The sequence below is a fragment of the Lissotriton helveticus genome, chromosome 5_1 (genome assembly GCF_964261635.1).
Source record: "Lissotriton helveticus chromosome 5_1, aLisHel1.1, whole genome shotgun sequence".
NCBI classification, from domain to species: domain Eukaryota; kingdom Metazoa; phylum Chordata; class Amphibia; order Caudata; family Salamandridae; genus Lissotriton; species Lissotriton helveticus.
The window spans coordinates 1,300,588,912-1,300,609,486 of NC_136065.1; the positions used below are offsets into that span (position 1 = coordinate 1,300,588,912).

Below are 20,575 nucleotides of genomic sequence, written 5' to 3' on the forward strand. Positions count from 1 at the left end.
AACTACATAGGAAGGGATCAAAAAATTCCGACTTAGTAATTCTATAAAAGGATTGATATAAAGGGCAAATAAAAGGGGGGAGCAGGGGCATCCTTGTTGTGTGCCACGAGTAATTCTAACAGTATCAGAGAGTAGCCCCATGACAGATATTTTTGCCATAGGGTGCAAGTATAAAGATTGGATTGCTTAGATGAATTTCTGGCCAATCCCCATTTTTCTCATTAATTGCCATAAATATCCCCACTGTACACGATCAAACGCTTTTTCCGCGTCAAGCAGAATCAACGCTAGATCATTCCTTTTTACTGCAGCTATATCAAATAAAGATATGACTTTATTGACATGTTCTACCGTCCCTCTTTTAGGGATGAAGCCATGTTGGCGATATGAAACTAGGGAGGACATACAATGCGTTAAACGATTGGCTAATATTTTAGAATATATTTTATTGTCGACATTTAGCAGTGAAATCGGTCGATAGGAACAAACTAACTCTGAGGATTTACCCTCTTTACAAAAAACTGCTATAGTCGCTTCGGACCATGATTTTGGTGGAAGCCCAAGCTGTGCGTCTTGCATAACTTTTAATAGCTCCTCTTCAATATCTTGATAAAATTGTGTACAAACCTCGCTAGGTATCCTGTCAGGACCTGCTGCTTTTCCCATTGCAAGGCTTTTGACAGCTATTTCCAGCTCCTCCTCTGAAATTGTATCTTCCAACCGTTGTGCTACTGTTGGGTCTATCCTTTTTAAACCCTCTGCTAACATTTCTGCCCAGTCTGATCTGTCACCATCAGCACCTTCTGATTGATCATATAACTCAGAATAAAAGTGATGGAAGATCTTAAGTATGTCTTGTGGATCCGAGTGAAGCACTCCATTGAAATCCATCATTTGAGGAATGTTTCTAGTTGATTCCTTTATTCGTAATTGAGCCGCCAATTTTTTCCCAATTGCTTCACCATACTCTTATTTTTCCATCTTAGATGGGAGAAATCTTCTCGCATTTTCTACAGACCAAAATCCTATCACTTTCGCTCTCTCCTTTGCCACTATATCCTCTAATTTAGTTATCTCACTATCAACACAAGCTATCCCCTGTATCAGGAGGATTTCAGATTGCCTTAACTGTGAATATAATCTATCTATCTCCTGTCTTGCCTTCCTTTGATTCTTACATGAGAAACTAATACATTCCCCCCGGAATCCAGCTTTAAAAGTGTCCCAGATAATGGCCTGCGTGGTGGTTCCCTTATTTTCCTGAAAAAATAGCTTAATCCAAGTCCTCATATGATCCCTAAAATCATTATTTAGCCTATCTTCCTATCAAATGAAAAATTGGGTTGTTTAATTTTAATTAACCCCGTACCTATCTCCAATACTATAGGGGAGTGATCCGATGAAATCCTAGGATAGGCAGTGATTATTGCGCCTTCTAATACAGATACCTGGGCAAAAAAATAATCTAGTCTGACCAGTTTTTTATGGGGATATGAATAAAAAGTGTATCCACTATCCTGTGGTCTTATATGCCCCCAAATATCCACTAACCTATGGTCCTGCAATAAATTTGTTAATGCTTTATATACTTTAGGTTTACGGCCTTTATACTGGGCGAGCCCATCTTTCAATGAGCTATTATTCAAATTAATATTCATATCCCCACAGATCAAAACAGGTTGGGGCCAGGTAGTTAGTTCTAAGTTTACCTCCAATAAGACTTCCGGGTCATCTAAGTTAGCACCATAGATATTACATAACGTCAATTTTCTGCCATCCACATTAAACTCAGCGATTGCCCATCTTCCTTTTTTATCAGCTAATGTTCTTCCTGATACAACATTATTACCTTTACACATAATAGCCACACCCCGTATCAGACTAGATTGTCCTGTAGTAATAACTAATGAAAATCCAAGTTCTTTTAAAACAGCTCTATTTGACCATGGTATATGGGTTTCCTGTTTCCTGTAGGCACAGTAAATGTGGTGCAATATATCTTAGTGCAGCGGCGACCTTCTGTCTCTTTATGATATTATTTAGCCCCGATACATTTAAAGAACACATTTTTAATCGTTTAGAAGCCATTTGTCATATTGTTCAAGTTTATCCGAAAACCATCGCAAACATATTTGACCCCACCTTTAGAAATAAACAAACACAAAAACCATTAAATTCAAATAACTAAAAGTACTAAAGTACCTAGAACAACAACACAATCTGGAATGTCATTCTCTTTACGCAGTTTGCTGTATTCAAGAACATTTTTTCCCCCTTTTTCCCCCCACACCCCCCTTGTACCCCCCACCTGCACCCCCCCACCTTGGTGACCCCCCCCCAACCCTTTATTGAGGCTTTAGGACTTATGGTCAAGTTTTATTGACGCCGTGTTTTTTATATGGCAAGGTAACAAAGAGGATCTACTCTCATTCATAGAATGGATCAATTTAGGAGAAGAGAACCTTAAGTTCACCTCCTCCTACAGTAACAGTACATGCGAGTTTCTGGACATTAGAATTAAGCATACAGATGGGAGTCTGACGGTAGAATTATTCACGAAACCTTCTGATCGAAACACGATGTTACACTATGCAAGCTATCATCCTGCATGCCAGAAGAATAATATACCGTTTGGCCAGTTTTTAAGGGTGCGGCGTAACTGCACCAGCAAACGAGAATATGAAAAACATGCCAAAATTTTAACCAATAAGTTTCCAGATAGAGGATACCCTAATCAAATGGTGAAAAAAGCTTATAAACGTGCTAAGTATTACAATAGAGACAGCCTATTCGAACCAAAAAATAAGAAAGAACAATTGGACAAACCTATAGTGTGTGTAACCAATTTTTCGAATATTTCCAATAAAATCAAAAACTTAATTAATAGCAATTGGAAATTATTAAATGACACAGAAACAGTCCCGTTACCTAAACCAATATTCGCGTTCAGAAGAAACAAGACTATAAGAAATTGTCTAGTACACACATATCCTGATAAGAACCAAAAAAATCAGATAAGTACCATCGACAAATCAACACCAATGGGCAATTTCCCTTGTAGTAATTGCAAAAACTGTAGCTCCATAATCAAAGGACAGACAGTGACATATGGTAGCATAACCCATATTCATAAAATGTTTCTGAATTGCATGACGCAGAATGTTATATATATGATTCAATGCCCCTGAGACAAAGCCTATATTGGCGAAACCACCAGAGAGATAAGACTCAGATTAAACGAACATAGATCGGCACTCCGTGCCAAAAAGCAAAATGCACCCTTGGTAACCCACTGGCAAGAAAAAAGACACAAGATTGAGGACCCTAAATAGTGCATATTAGAAGTAGTCAGCCTACATAAGAGAGGAGGTGATTTAACAACTAAATGAAAGAAAAGGGAGCAGTACTACATGTCTAGATTTAGCACATATAGAACTGGCCTGAACAATAGAGAGGAGTGGGAAAGAATCCTGTAGAGGGAGAAAGCAGTTCACCCACATATGAGCGAAGTCAGTTATAATATGAAAAGTCCACGGAGGGAAATAGCATAATCTGAATTAAAAGAAATAAATATCCTTTGGTAAAATTTAAGAATGTATACATATGGTAGCCCGCAAATAGAAATTTAAAATGAACTATACAAACAAGTCCCTGTAAAGTATGACACATAGGTTTATCACTATAGTGCCCTCAGGGGATTTATATCACCTGAGGGATTAATAATACTGCAATCAAACATAGACCAATTATATGTATATATTTCTTGAGAATGATTAGTTCACAAGAAACAAAACAGAGTAGTATATTGTTTGAGGCAGTAAATAAACTCGGACGGTATAAACTCAAAGATGGCCAACAAAGTGAACAGCCATGACAACATGACGTATAGGTGCCCAGTAATAGTAGTTCCAACAAGGGTATCAAGCCAGAAGAAATAAAGATCGACTGATTACTAATATAATGCAGACCAGGATTAAAATACAAAAAAAGGACTGTAAGGAATCAGCCCAGTCCAAAATGGCGCTGAAAAGAAAGGTGGTAACCTAAACCAAAATCAAAACGATCGGGAGAGATAGATGAGGCTCCGAAAATGGTTTAGACCAAACAGGGGCGTACATATATATATGAATAAAAATAGGTAACAACTGAAGGGGCAGAGCCAAAAATAATTATAATATAAATAACAATCAGATACCTAATGAAACCAAGGTAGTAAAAACAGTTGATTAACAAATGGTTATTAAATAACAGAGAATTCAAGAAAAACATATGCCCCATATAATAGTATAAAGCAATAGGGAGAGGCATAATGATAACACCTTACAAGATGGCCCCCGTAAAATAGGCAAAAAGGAGGCAAACAACCATGGACCGCACTAATGAGAGTTAATCAATTGATAATTGACAATGAGGAGCACTATATATAGGAACCCTCATTCCCTCCAAATTCACTTGCAGAGCGAGAAGGTAGAAGGGAGGACACGGTTCATGATTCTTCTTCCACCAAGTAAGTTGCAGAAGAAATACCCAACCTAGGCAGGTAACTATGGAGAGTAGGAGCAGGGATTAATTGGCAATACTTAATCTTTTACAGCTTGGAATAAATAAAACTCCAAACTAATGGAATTCCCCAATTAAATGAAGGGAACCACAGAGAATTAATACAATTGTGGAATAAATTAAAGGTAAGTAGGCTGTAACTACCCAATCAAACAGCAAGGAAAGGGGAGACAGGAAGGAAAGGGGAGATAAAATATTGAATTTGTGACTCCCTTATAAATCATTATGTTTGCAGACTTAAAAGAGGAAGTCTATGGTTTCTACAAGAAAAACACGTCCTCCCCACATTCCCTTGAAGGCCATCACCGGTATGGAGAAGGGACACTAATGGTATACTTATGCACGAAATAGAAAGAATGGGAAAAAAGAATAATGAAATAATGTCTTTTTTAAACAGAAAAATACAGCTTTTTTGGGTAAAAGAACCAAGAAGATACATAAAGAGTTGAATGAAAGGTATCTTCCTTACCCTATGCTATATATGTAAGAAAGAGGCACTTGAAGGGTAAAGCAATTCCTAATGGCAATTTGTTTCTCTCTAGCAATAGAACAAAAGAAAAGATAACAATATGCCACAAGAACATTATAACTCCATGTGGAAGTAAATACTCCCTAGGTAAGAGAAACCTAAGAACAGGTTATAACATTAACAACCACAATGTAAAGGGCAGAGTTAATTGATTTTTCTTTTCTCTCCAGCAGGGCTTGACTTACCAGCAAGCCTCTAAGTTTTTTATCCACACAGATTATTGGAGGTCTTTTCAAGACCCAATAGGTATGAGACATTTTCTTATTACAGTTTCAAAAGCTAAATTGTCTTAGCCTATGCAGGGATATGAGCAAAGGTTTTTGTCGGGTTACCAAATAATAGGGAATTAATGAGGATACATTTAAGCATTTAACAATGGTTAATGTATGAAATGAATAAATAGGATGTTCATGATAAATATTTAAAGAACAGTGATATTAGATAAAATTGTGAAAAAAAAACCCAGTACCTTGTATAACTGATTGTTATTATACACCTTTTTGTTTAGATGTGTTTTTAAATTGAACATCAATGTCCTGAAGAAGGTGCAGATATTGTAGATCACCGAAACGCAGCGTCTACAATTTGTTCATCAATACATTTTGTGTTTTAAGTGTAATAATTTGTGCACATAAGTTTTGTGATTCTTGAATTTTTTGCAAAAATGTTTTTATAAATAATGTGACCATGTGTTTTTAACCACATTAATTGACTCTAGAAATGTATCAGCAATTCAACAGTGAATAATAAATATTAAGCGCTGCGAGGCCTCAGGGTAGTTATGCGCTATGCAAATGCAATTTTTCATTTCATTTCATTTCATTTATATTTTGAATTTTGACATTGGGTTGTGTGCAACTTACCTTTGTATATAAGAATTCATCCAAGTAGTTTTGTAAATTTGGTAACCTGCGCAATACTCATTACACACTAGTCCACCTGCCCCTACATTATATAGTGACTCCTAAGGATTCCGGCCTAAAAAGTTTGGAAAAGGAAATTTGTTGTTTTGAATGCTTGTTACCCATTCCTTTTCCAAGTAAAAGGGTATCTCCCTCTACATTTTGTCATGGTCAAAGACCAGCATCAAGTCAGTGAGTAATAGGACAGGAAGCCAAGTTGGAGATGATCAATGCATTCTGATGAAGCACTTTAAAGGAGGTGAGTCTCCAACTCTTTCTTAACTTGGAGCAGAATTGGGGTGGTCCTGATAGATATGGGGATATTGTTCCAGATCCTGGGTGCACAGATAGAAAAGGCCAGCTGTCTTCTTTTTTCTTTGTTACACTTCTTAGTCTGCAATCTGATGGTGTCCTGGCTGTGAGTGTGCCTAGAGCCACTGGAGATCAATGCTTGTTTGCAAAATAGGCTAGGGTGCTGGTTGTGATGGCGTTCTAAATGATGCAGCTGGTTTTGAATATGACACAGGCCAGCAAGAAGAAACAATTTTGTTCCATCACGACGGAGGTGATGTGATCCAATTTCTTCAGGCCCAGGATAAGCAGTGCTGCCAGTGTGTATTGTGGGAGGATATGGAGAAGGATATTACCACCATCCATATGCAAAAGCACAAGGGCTTGAACAGCAGTTCTGAAGCTGCTTTGTGAAAGAACCAGTTTGACTGTCACAACTGTGTGATAGGTTTGGTAAACCTATGTAAGAGCCTTAATAGTCCCCAGGGGAGCCAAAACTATACTATGAAGATGATGGTATGGAGGAATAGGTGTATGGCTCAAAACAATGAAGTTCTTCAGGAGGTTGAACAAGAGCTAGCCACTAGGAGAGCACGAGGTATACCCTGCAATTAGCCAAAAATAAATGTAACTCTTCACGAATAGCAAAATATGTCAGCCACATTGTGCAGACCTTGCTGTTTACTGAAAAACAGCCTTTTAAATGTGTAATCTTCTGGAAATAGTCATGGAAGAGTTAGAAATCTCGGGTGACATTTTGGACTGCTGGCCAAAAAATACCACGCCTTGGCAGACACACCCTTGCTGGGCAATGATGCAACTGTCAAGGCAAGAGCTCCTGTGAAATCCAGCCCTTACCTGTGGGCAGTGAAGGAAGCCAGCATGCTGCCGCAGATCTTTGTAGGAGAGGTCCTTCAAACGCTTCCAGTAAACTCGGTCCTGGACAAGTAAGAGAAAAGAACAGATATCTGAGAAAAGTAGTGATTATTTAAAAACTAAAGAACAGCCTAATATGAAAAAAGCAATCATTAACAACATTTGTGGTGACATGTTTAAAAAGATATTGTGAACAGTGTAAAGCGTATTCAGTAGTGCAACTCAAAGTCTCAATAAACACAGAATGTCGATTCTCAGAGGTTTACTGCATTAGGAATTGCAATTTCATTAAAGACAAGGAGGACAGCATTTGACAAACCTTAATTCACTACCTCAGAGCAGCAAACACTTCAAAGATCCAAGAATAGAACACAACATGAACACACAATCTAATATAGAAACTGACAATCTGTATAAGCTCCATGACCACCATTTCCTTCCTCTTTTGTGGCTGCTGATTTTAACCAAATTGTTTCATGAACACCTTCCCCTTAAAAACATAATCGTCCTTCTGAAAATATCGCTTTTAAAGAAAAAACAACCAAGTTTGCAATTTATTCTTTTAAAACTTCACTTAAAAGCAGTATTAGCTGTGCTAACTATACCGTACGCCCCACAAAGCACTGCTTATGACCTTACATAGTACATCACTCATGACATGGTCAGTGACATCTCTCATGACATCACTGATGACATCATTGATGATATCACCGATTACATCATCCAGTGATTCTGAGTGTTTTCTAAAAGTTACTGAGTGATAAACATATTTACTAAGGTACGTAGCTGTGGGAGTGGTTGTATGGGTGAGTGAATGGTTGTGTAAGTGGTGCATAGAAGAGTGAGTGGGTATGTGGGAGACAGTATACATGAGTGAGTGACTGTGTGAGTTTTGTATGGGTGAGCAAGTGGGTGTGTCAGTGGCGGTAAATGGTGAATGAGATGGTGCATGAGTAGCTGAATGGGTGAGTGAGCAGGTACATAAGTGTCTGTATGGGTCAGTAACAGGGTACATGAGTGACTCTATAGGTGCATGAATGGGTGTGTAAGTGGCTCTATGGATGAGTGAGGTGGTGTGTGAGTGCCCGTACAGGAGAGTGAATGGGTGTACGAGAGACCTTATTGGTGAGTAAGTGAATGTGAGAGAGATTGTATGTGAGAGTATGTGCTTGTCTCAGTGACTGTATAGGAGAGTGAGTACATGCATTAGTATATCTATAGGTAAGTGAGTGGATGCATTAGTGACTGTATGGGTGAGTGAGTAGGTATGTGAATATCTATATGGGTGACTTATCCAGTATGAGAATGGCTTTATGGGTGTATGAGTGGGTGTGTACGTGTTTGCGTGTCTGTATGAGAGGATGTGTGAGTGGCTGTATTGGTCAGTGAGTAGGTGCATGCGTGGCTGTATATGTGAGATAGTGGTTGTGTTAGTGGCTGTATGGGTGAGTTGATATGTCAGTGGCTCTTTATTTGGATCCATGAGAAGGTGTATCACTATTTGTATGGGTCTCTGAATGCGAATGTCTGTAGTTGTGTGTAAGAGGGTGAATGAGATGTTGTATGTCGGGTGTAACTGGGTATGTGACTGGTTCTGTGGATGATTTCATCAGTGACATCATCAGCAATGTAATTTCAGATGTCATGAGTGATCCAGTGTGTGCTGTAATATGTGAGGTTATATGCAGTGCATTGCGGGGGGATTAAGTTTTGTTATCTCAGCTAACTATAGCTGCTGAATATTTCTGTTTTTGTACCAGTAAAAAGTCAGCTTAGCTATAACATCCCCTGCAACCTTTGGTTTCCTCAGTGAATTTGTAATTTTTTTAAATTCTATCTCTTAAGTATAACGTCCCTTATCCTTTGTTTTTTTGTTGAATTTCCAATATTTTTCCAGGGAATGTTTAAGGTTTTAAAAATTCTATTTTTAACTACATTACCCATGTAACCTTCTTTTTTTTGTGAATTTCTAAGGTTTGTTAATGTTAATTCCTAACTATAACATCCCTGTAACCTTTGTGGGCCTGTGAGTCGATGCCTAAGTCTCTGAGTAGGTCTGTGTGTGTGAGAGAGAGTATGAGTGGTTCTGTCAGTGGGTGAATGAGTGTCTAAGTGGGTCTGTGAGTGTGGGTATGTGTCTGAATGGGTCTGAGAGTGGATGTTAGAGTTTTCAGTACTTCTGCGAAAGGGTGCATGACTGTCAGAGTCAGTCTATGAGTGTGTATGAGTAGGTCTGTGAGTGGGTATGTGAGTATCTGAATGGGTCTTTCAGTGGGTCTGTCAGTGGCTGATTGAGTGTACAAGTGTGTAGCTGGGTGTCTACGTGTCTATGTGGGTGTGACAGAAGCTGTGTCAGTAACTGGGCTACTAAAGAACTGCACCTGCCCCTTTATCCAAAAAAAGTCCGCAATTTTGTGTAAAATATCTGCCTAAGAGGAGTACTTTCTACTGGTTAATTAATTGATGCTACCTCCTTGGATACATGTCCAGTACCTATTCTACACTACAGCTGCATAATAGAACACAAGGAAATGTACGCCACTGACCTTGTGTGTGTTTTGGCAATATAGAGAAGACGACTAAAGTACAAAGAGGTAAATCTCCAATATACAAGGGTCTTTTTTCATAACTATATGAAGTAAGTTCTTCTTTCTTTGGTGGAAATACCCTCATATTCCTCTGCATCAAGAATGTGGGAAACGCACTAAGGGGGCCTTTTGGTAAGCTGCCCATCATCCTTGCAAAAGGTGTGAAGACCTTTGCGTACTGGTAGTTATTTTATAGGGAGAACCATGGACTCCGCTTTCACCAGGAGAGGACAAGGACGTCGCAGTCACATACAGATTGTGCTCCAATACATCAATGATGCATTCACCTCCATGAAGGATTTCACATCGTCTTTCAATGTGAGATTGCTAAGAAAACATGCTTACTTTGCCTTCATCAAGCCCAGGAGTTAGGATAATTTGTCCTTTACAGAAGTAGAGCTCCAACTGGGGCACTTTTTATATTTATATATGTAAATGCTTCCTGTTGAGGTTTAATTTCTGTGAAGTGAGCATCATGGCAAGAAGGGAAGTTCACCTGGCCAATTATCTAACAAGACTCCACAGTTTTGCACAAACTACCTACCCAATTGGAGTTCTTGCTACTGGTTACTTAGTAAGTGCTACCTCATTGGGTAATTGTCCAGTATTTATTCTACACTACAGCAGCATAATGCACCACGGGGAAATGTCTTCGGTCACCTTGAGTGCATTTGGTGATGTAACTGTTCCTTATGTGTCGTTAACCCATAGGGCATGGTCTCAATTCAATTGGGGGGGGTGCACAGCCCCTACCCGGGCAGATTTCAACCTTGAGGTTCCCATCCCCAGAGCCCAGCCTTAATTGAATGAGGGAGGGGGGTTCGTACCCCCTCTCCCAAAACTGATTTTGGCCCTGGGAACAACATCCCCCGGGCACCCCATCCCCCAGGGACCGGCTATGTCTCCCCGGGTGCCCTGGTCCCATCAAGGGTACCCAGTGTGGTGTGGCCCTCGCAGTCCCAGCTTACTCCACTCCTCCTGCGGGAGCCAGTATTGCTCTTGCACACAGGGAGCTGCTTAAAATGCAGGTCCCTACGTGCGAGAGCAATTGTTTCATCTCTTTCCCTGCCCGCATGTCTGCAGGAAGGGAAAGAGATGAAAACTCTGCTTCCAGAGAGTTTGCTTCTGCTTGGCGGGAGCTGTCAGGTCCCACCAGGCAAAAGCATACAGCTATGTCCTGGGGGTGGACACCGTGGGACATAGCAGGAGCTGGCACTGGGGGTGGAGGCCCCCAGGGCCATGATTGGTGCTAGAAGGAGGGTCCCTTCCTTTTTTGTACATGGGACAGCCCTGGGGAGGTGGTGGTCCCCGGGACCGCGCAGCCTTCCATCTTTTTTTTTTAAATTATCGCCCAGGGGAGGTGGTGGTTCCTGGGGCCCAGGGGGTCCATGAGGCCCCCAATTATAATTGACATATATCCACGGAGGATATGCCCTTGTATGGGGACCCCGCACGCCCCCTCCATTTCTAACAAATCTCAGCATGCCCCTGGGACCTGGTCCAACAGGAGGTGACATTAAAAAGAAGCGCCGGAGACCATGCTTGTTTTCTTTTTTAAAGAAATATTCATGAATATTCACAAATTTCACTGTGTTTTAAAAAAAATGCTTTTGCCCTGGCAGTGTCCTCTGGAACCCCAGGACCAAGGGTTGGGAGTGTTAGGATATTCCTACCCAACCCTACCCTGCCTCTCCTTTTTTTTGCATTTTGTTTTGGGACTAGGCTGAAATTGAGTCTCAAGATGGCTGTCAAAACTTCCTAGTTGAAGTGTTGGCAGTCAATCAGAGTTCTGCAGATCTCTGCAAGAGCTCGTCATTACTCGCGAAGGCTTTGCTGTGGTAGACATACAAATTTGAATTTCCTTTAATTTCTCAAAACTTCTGAAAGTATTTACATTACACCACGTAATCTGTGATCCATAAGCTACATTTCTGCCAAATTGTAATATGTAATTCCGTTGAGTGGTTTGTGCTGCAGGCATGTCTAAAGACCCCATGAGAACTAACATGGGAAACAAACTTTTTTGACCCTCTTTTGTCTTAACCCCCGTGTGATGGATCATCCCAAACCTTTCAATGCACAACTAGATTAACTGGGGCACCTTCTTTTGGAACATTTTATGAAGCTTTGTTAAATTGTGCCAAAGATATGGGCAAAAGCAAAAACACTTTTCCTATGAAAACATGGTCCTAACTAGAACTTCCTACTAACGACTGCCATTGTGGTTATGGAAGTTCTTTCAGGCACCCCGCTGCTGACAGTGCGGCTCCAGCACCTTGATTGCATTGGCGCATTCAGAACGGCGTGTCCATTTTGGTTGGACTGTAATCTTGTAGAGCGACGACATTGAGTGCTGACAGCTGCCCACTGTGGTATGTGAAAACATCAAACACGGAGAACATTGCGGCACCCATGAGGGTATACTTTTGCCTGAAAGAACTTCCATAACACAATGCAAAGCATGCAGACACCCGTATGGGCGGGACTACATAAACTTACTGCGAGTGCGATGGAAATGATTGCTGCCTTCTCTCCAGACAAGCTGAAACCAGTGATAAAGGGCGTAGCAACGCCAGAAACACGATTGGTAATAAGGCATATTTGAAACTGGAACAAGCGATGTTGTTGCCCTGCATGTCCCGCAAAATAAAAGGAAGAAAACATGACCGTGTGCGGCGCCTTCACTTGTGGGTAATTCTCATTTGGATATATTAGCTGTCAGCCCTGGTCGTGAGGGCGCCCCGCTGCTGACATAGCAGCTTCAGCGCTTTGATTGCATTGGCGCATTCGGAATAGTGTGTCCATTTTGCTTGGACTGTAATCTTGCAGAGCGAAGACATTGAGTGCTGGCAGCCGCCCCCTGTGGTATGTGAAAACATCAATCACAGAGAACATTGGGGCACTCATGAGGGAATACGTTCGCCTGAAAAAACTTCCATTACCACAATGCAAAGCGGGCATACACCCGTATGGGCGGGACTACATAAACTTACCGTGAGTGCGATGGAAATGATTGCTGCCTTCTGTCCAGACAAGTCAAAACCAGTGATAAAGGGCAAGGCAATGCCGGAAACACGTGTGGTAATATCGGCTTATTTGAAGCTGGAACAAGCGATGTTGTTGGCCTGCATGTCCCGCAAAATAAAAGGAAGAAAACACGACCGTGTGCAGGGCCTTCACTTGTGGGTGCTTCTCGTTTGGATATATATATATATATATATATATATATATATATATATATATATATTACCTACTGGCGGTCGCCAGTAGGTATATATAGTTAGGATTTTTTCCCTATGGGATTTTTGAAAATTCTATGTCTAATAACTTTGGCGTTTGTGGACGGAATTGGCTGAAATTTTCTGGAAAATGGAACATTTTGTTTCTGAGCAGCCCCTGGAAATTTGGGGGGGGTTCGTCAAGGGGGGGCCGAGAAAAAAGGGGGGTCCCAAAACGTGTTTTTAACATTGAGTTTTCCATAGGGCGGTTGGCCTCACTTTTAGCCCGAACGGCTGAATGGATTTGCACGAAACTTGGCAAAATTGTAGGGACTGGTAGCCCGATGTGCCTTTTGTAGGTCTCAATATATGTGCTCCAGTGGATTTTGAGAAATTAACGTTTAAAAAAAGATATATATCTGTAACAGCGGACCGGGCAGCGCCCCGGTTCGCGGACCTTACGCGTACCGGAACTTCGCGTAGCGAAGCTGATTGGTTCTCCGGTGTCTGTCAACATTCTAAACAGTCCGGAGCGGCCGCCATCTTGTCTCTCGGTAGGATCGAGAGACAAGAGGAGGCCAAAACAAAGGGGGAAATAACCATAAGGGGGCATACTAGATCCTCCCTGACCCCCTAGGTTTAATGTGGAGGTTTTAAAAGGGCCCCGCGGGGCAAAAAAAAATAAAAAAAATTTTTGTTTTTTTGCGTGGGTAGCGCCCGGTCCGTGAACCGGGAAGCGTTCTGGGCAGCGTACTGCAATGAAAAAAGAATGATAGACTTTTCAAATACTGTATGTTAATTGATTGTTGGTTTTGTTGATTATTTTTTATTTTTTTTATTTTTTAAGCAATTATTTATTATTGTGATTGTGTTTCAAAATTTAATAACATTTCTAACATTTCACTGTCTGAAATGTCGTCATTTTCATTGAACATAGCTTGTAATCTATGAGGGTGTAAAATGTCCTCATTTTGAAGGAGATCATCCACTGCTTGCACACATTGCAGTAGTTCTTGGTCCCAAGTTTCATCCATAAATTCTATATATTTGGATCAATTAATTCTTGGCTGCTCTCTTGCAGGACAATTTGAAATGAAACTTTCTGTTCGCCTTCCATGTTGCCTGAAATTTGGATAAAAAAAATATATATTAGTAGAGATAGGGCACTGTTGGGATTAATTTTAGATAGGCATTTTTTAACAGAGAATTTATCTTTGGGCAGTGTATAGTATCAGAGTGGAAGTAGGAATATAAAAAAGTGTATGTGATTTAACGTAAGTAAATTCATAATTATAAAAAAGAAGCCTAACTCCATCCATAACTATAACAGAGAAGTCTATCTAAATCTATAACTACTACAGAGGGATAGTATATAACTATCAGAAAAAGTTTACCATATTAACTGATAGTGCACAATATAGTTCAGTTTTTAAAATAACAACTTACCTTTAGAAAGAAGTTGAAGTGATTAGTGAAAATCCAATTGAAATGTACACCAGGAAGTAGTAGTCAAAATGGCTGTGTTTCATTCTCTTCTTTTATATATATTCAGGTACATAACCAATCAAATGTCAGGTAAAAAAAGTAGAAAATGAAAGTAACATTTTAATTGGTTGTCAATTCCAACACTTCAGATGTGTTTTGAGAAGTAATTTACCTCAGGGTATTTAGAGAGGTCTACAGGCTAAATGGCTAAATGGAATTCCAATCAACTTTGTGAAAATGGTAGGGATTGGTATGTAGTATGAGCTAATCTATATTTGGTGAAATTGTCTCCAGTGGCTTTTCTGTAAACTACTTTCCCACCTTTTTTGATGGTGCGCTTCCCAGGGAGCGACCCGGTACGCGAACCGTTGAGCGCCCCGGTTCGCGAACCTTAAGCGTTACGGGAGTCCACCATTTTGTGTTTCGGTCGAATTAAGATACAAAATGGAGGGCAAATAATGTTCAGAATGGGTAGAAGGGGGCACGGTAGACTTATCTTGACCCCCTAGGTTTTGTGAGGGTGGCTGAGGAGGCTTATATGTGCGAAAAAAAAACATTTTTTTAAAAAATTTCGCGAGGTTAGCTCCTGGTTCGCGTACCGGGTAGCGCCCCAGGGAGCGTACTTTGTTGAAAATTAGTGAAGAAAGTTAGAGAAAAATAATAATTGTGAGTGATCAGATGTAGGGTAGCTCTGAGAAGAGCTTTTGGGTTTATGGTACATTTAGGTACTTATAAGTAGGTACCAATGCACAGTCTTAAATTCAGAGTGAAAATTCTGTTGCCCTCATCTGAGAAGTGAACTCCATCTCCTCTGTAGATATCTTGCATGTAGTAACGCAAGTTATTGTTGTACATGGAGCCCATTCCATGGTCTCTCATGTAAGCTGAAACAGATTTGTTTACATGCTTCCTCGACTTCTCAATTTGTGGACAAAATTGGTTTGACCACCTCCATTTCTGTCTTTGGCATATATTTGAATATACCAAGGCAGTCTGAGAAAAAAGTGCCATCAATTGCTCAAAGGTGTCCTTTAAAAGCATTTCCAGACCTACCCCAGTCAAAGTGCCCAAATCATTACCTCCACAGTGCACAATTAACAGGTCAGGTTTTGGCAAATGCATAAAGGTTTTCACCAATGGTATCAATTGGTGACATTTCAATCCTCTGTGGCCAAACCACTTAATTTCCACATCTTGTAAATTGAGGTTAGGTAAATTCCTGTTCTCAGCATACCTGTGAGCCCAGTGGATATAACTATGTCCAACAATCCAGACAGAAAACATGGTGAGAGAAGGTTCTCCTGCAGTCAGATGAAGTGTGGCAATGAAATGGCAGTTGAAAAAATGAGAGTTTAAAATGAAAAAAACTGTGGAGTTTCTGTGTTCATGAAGCAGTAACAGTGATTGGTGGATTTTGATTGCTGAAAACAGAAAGTTAGGGTGCATGGATGTGTTCTTTGAAAGATGTATTTTGAGTGGTCAATAAAAAATCATTAAATGAAAGATTGCAGTGGATACGCAGGTGCACTGAGAGTTCAGAGTTCAATTGCAACATTGTTGTGTGAACTTGCAAACACCAGAGGTCTTCCAAGAGGTGGTTGCCATGCAGAAAAGGCATGAAATGGCAGAGGGGGGAAGGGTTTTCATTTGAAAAAAAGTGAGGGAAGAGTTTTGATTGGGTGACATGAGAGATATGTGTGAAGAATTACAGCATTTCTGTGCTTTTGATAGCTGCAGACTCTGGAGTGCATACCTTTTGCTCTGCTGAAGACAAATTGGTGTGTTTCTGAGACTGTTTTCAAACTCAAAGTATTTGCTAAGTTGAGAAAATATTTCTTTAATTTAGATAGAGAATAGTGTGCTTTAAGGAGAAAATTATGAATTATGTGGTGCAAATTGCTTGTAAATATGCTCCCACCTGTGCATGGAAAATTTAGATTTTGAATGTTTGTGTTACATAGCCATGTTAAAAGTGATACAAACATGCTGTAAAGGCAATCAAAAAACGCTTTTATGTGTCTTAAGGACATTTTAAGTAATTTTCCCATGTGCAGTGTTTTGAAATTATGATTTGAAAATCGTTTTTGGGGAAAAGGAATTGTTTTTAAATTTATGACAAGGACATAATGTTGTATGCTTCTTTATAAGGCAATTGACTGTCCCTGATGTTATTTTTCCCATTTTAATGTAAGACCTTTCTCTGTGGCGCAAATTGCTTGTAAATATGCTCTCACCTGTGCATGGCAAATTTAGATTTTGACTGTTTGAGTTACATAGCCATGTTAAAAGTGACCCAAAAACTTGCAAAGGCTTTCAAAAAACACTTTCATGTGTCTTAAGGACATTTTAAGTAATTTCCCTGTGGGCAGTGTTTTCAAATTATGAATTGAAAATCGTTTTTGAGGTAATGGAATGTTGTTAAAATTTATGTGCGCCATATGCCCCCAAACAGTCAAAATCTAAATTTACCATGCACAGGTGAGAGCATATTTACAAGGAATGTGCTCCACGGGGAAAGGTCTTTTAATGTAATATGTGAAAAATGACATCAGAGACACTGAAATGCCTTATAAAGAAGCATACACCATTATGTCCTTGTCATAAATTTACAAACCATTCCTTTTCCCCAAAAACGATTTTCAAATCATAATTTGAAAACACTGCACATGAGGAAATGACTTAAAATGTCCTTAAGACACATGAAAGTGTTTTTTGATTGCCTTTCCAGCATGGTTGGGTCACTTTTAACATGGCTATGTAACACAAACATTTAAAATCTAAATTTGCCATGCACAGGTGGGAGCATATTTACAAGCAATTTGCGCCACAGAGAAAGGTCTTACATTAAAATGGGAAAAATAACATCAGGGACAGTCAATTGCCTTATAAAGAAGCATACACCATTATGTCCTTGTCATAAATTTAAAAACAATTCCTTTTCCCCAAAAACGATTTTCAAATCATAATTACAAAACACTGCACATGGGAAAATTACTTAAAATGTCCTTAAGACACATAAAAGCGTTTTTTGATTGCCTTTACAGCATGTTTGTATCACTTTTAACATGGCTATGTAACACAAACATTCAAAATCTAACTTTTCCATGCACAGGTGGGAGCATATTTACAAGCAATTTGCGCCACATTGGTAGAGCTTTACATGTATTATGTCCTCTGTATTCTTCATCAAGCGTAACTGTAATCTGCAATCCTGAGTAGGCCTCACCTTAAACAAACCTCTGGATAGGCCACACCTTATCGTCATCATGAATTAATCATTTAAAATGCTAGGGACAGATTTATGATAGGTGTATGCCTCTTTTGCGCCACTTACAAAACACTGTCCACGGGGAAATGACTTAAAATGTCCTTAAGACACATGAATGTGTTTTTTTAAAGCGTTTGCAATTTTTTGGGGTCACTTTTAACATGGCTATGTGACTCAAACAGTCAAAATCTAAATTCACCATGCACAGGTGGGAGCATATTTACAAGGAATGTGCTCCATGGGGAAAGGTCTTATAATGTAATATGGGAAAAATGACATCAGAGACAGTGAAATGCCTTATAGAGAAGCATACACCATTATGTTCTTGTCATAAATTTGCAAACCATTCCTTTTCCCCAAAAACGATTTTCAAATCATAATTTGAAAACACTGCACATGTGGAAATGACTTAAAATGTCCTTAATTCAAAATTTGCTATTCTTTATTTTGCGATTGCACTGAAGGATTTGCAAATTTTGCGATTCCTTAAATGCAATGTATCAAACAAAAAATATGTAAAAAATAACATTAAGGAATAGGAAACTACCACCAACTTCTAGTTTGTGGTAATTTGCGAATTCTTTACAAAAAGCATTTTTTTACAAAAAACAAAAGGTGCCATATGACGCCATGTATGTGCGCCATATGCCCCCAAATTTCTTTTTCAGGGGTGCAGCAGGGTGTTCTTGAGATACCCCTGCACCCTTGAAAAAATTCCTAATTTGTGATGAGCTAATTGCTAATCGCAAATTGCACCTTCATTCCTATGAGCCTCCTAGCCCATGGAAATGAATGGGTAATTTGCAATTAGCAATTAGCAATTTGCTCATTGCAAATTAGGAATGGTAAAGAATTGCTATTTATTCCTTAAAATTCGCTATTTAGGAAATGCAAAATAGTTTGATGGTACATATGGTGGTTCATCTGTAACAAGATAAGAAGCTTAGGGATACATTTATGATGACTGGCGAAATAAAGTGCACATTACTTACTTCATTGGTAGGCCTTTACATGTATTATCTCCTCTGTATTCTTCATCAAGCGTAACTTTAATCTGCAATCCTGAGTAGGCCTCACCTTAAACAAACCTCTGGATAGGCCACACCTTATCGTCATCCTGGATTAATCATTTAAAATGCTAGGGACAGATTTATGATAGGTGTATGCCTCTTTTGCGCCACTGTGCGTCACTTTTATGATGCAGCGGCGGTGCAAAACATTTGCTATGAGGCGACAAAATTACAAATTGATGCATTTAGGCAGATATGTCATGGTGTAAAAAAAACGTACCACATGAAACCGATGCAGCAGTGATGCAAAAGATGCACCATGTTGCAAGACAGGCCTCACTTGGGGCCATATGTATCAAGCTAATTAGCATTCGCAAAGATCAAAATTCTGCGAATTTCGGCCTTTGCGAATGCTAATTAGACAAATGGTATGTATCAAACAAGTTTGATGCAAAATAAGGAATAGCAAAATTTGCTATTCCTTATTTTGCGATTGCACTGAAGGATTTGTAAATTTTGCGATTCCTTAAATGCAATGTATCAAATAAAAAATATGTAAAAAATGACATTAAGGATTTGGAAACTACCACCAACTTCTAGTTGGTGGTAATTTGCGAATTCTTCTCAAAAAGCTTTTTTTCCAAAAAACAAAAGGTGCCATATGACGCCAATACATGCCCTTAGGGCATGTATGTGCGCCATATGCCCCCAAATTTCTTTTTCAGGGGTGCAGCAGGGTGTTCTTGAGACACCCCTGCACCCTTGAAAAAATTCCTAATTTGCGATGAGCTAATTGCTAATCGCAAATTGCACCTTCATTCCTATGAGCCTCCTAGCCCATGGAAATGAATGGGTAATTTGCAATTAGCAATTTGCTCATTGCAAATTAGGAATGGTAAAGAATTGCTATTTATCCCTTAAAATTCGCTATTTAGGAAATGCAAAATAGTTTGATGATACATATGGTGGTTCATCTGTAACAAGATAAGAAGCTTAGGGATAGATTTATGATGACTGGCGCATCACCAGGGATGTGCCAGTCATCCTGCGCCGCTGTTCCGCCACCCATGGTGTGCTGCATTTACAATGCGGCGCAGCATGGGGCAAAAATGGCACAGATGCGTGACGTATCTGTGCTGTAAAGGTGGCGCATTGCTGGAGTTGTATCGCAAGTGCGATGCAGCTCCAGCAAGGCTCAGGGGTGCCCCATCTCCACAATGTTGCGTCAAGACCTATGCCTGCTTAAAGCAGGCGCAGGGTTTTGACGCAGCTTTCTCCTATCTGATTGTAAATACGGCACACCATGGGTGGCAGAGCAGCGGTGCACGTTAACTGGTGCATGCCTGGGGATGTGCCATTTAACATAAATCTGCCCCTTTACATTTAAGTATGTGCAGGGGACACAGAGTTGGTGAGGCTTATCCAAGGTTAAGAAGAGATGAGTCCTGTTCACTGAAAAATTAGACATAGGCTTCACCTGCTCAGCATTGGTGGACATGGCTAAATAATAGCTGCAAAATGTTACTCTTGTTAAACAATTTTACTATTATAATCTCTGAGATTTGTCTCTTACTCTGCAACATCGCATTGTTGTTATCTTTCTTTAAAGATAAAGACAACATCAACATGAGCGACAATCTGCAATCAGTTGATTTTGACCTCATCATTGAACTTGTAATTGAAACATCAGTGGATGTTGATCCCTTGGATGATTTAAATCCTGAGGATGAAGAAGAGCGTGATGAGGATGCAGATTTGTCTGAATTATATGACATAGGGTGGGAAGCTGACCTGCTTGAGCCTATGGAACTATAAACATTTATTTTTAAAATTTATAATAAATAAAAA

The 20,575-nt window shown here is 39.7% G+C and overlaps 1 protein-coding gene across 3 annotated transcripts in view; it reads right to left on the reverse strand.

Annotated features, from left to right (window-relative positions):
* The window catches only part of LOC144753590 (omega-hydroxyceramide transacylase-like), an 878,827-nt gene that overhangs the window by 171,757 nt on the left and 686,495 nt on the right, over positions 1-20,575 (reverse strand). For 2 of the 3 annotated variants that reach the window (XM_078641230.1, XM_078641229.1), the window contains one exon: positions 7,141-7,221. The exons of the other annotated variant lie outside the window; for it this stretch is intronic. In XM_078641230.1, the coding sequence (XP_078497356.1) occupies positions 7,141-7,221 (81 nt within the window). The remainder of the gene's footprint in view (positions 1-7,140; positions 7,222-20,575) is intronic. 3 annotated transcript variants of the gene reach the window in all.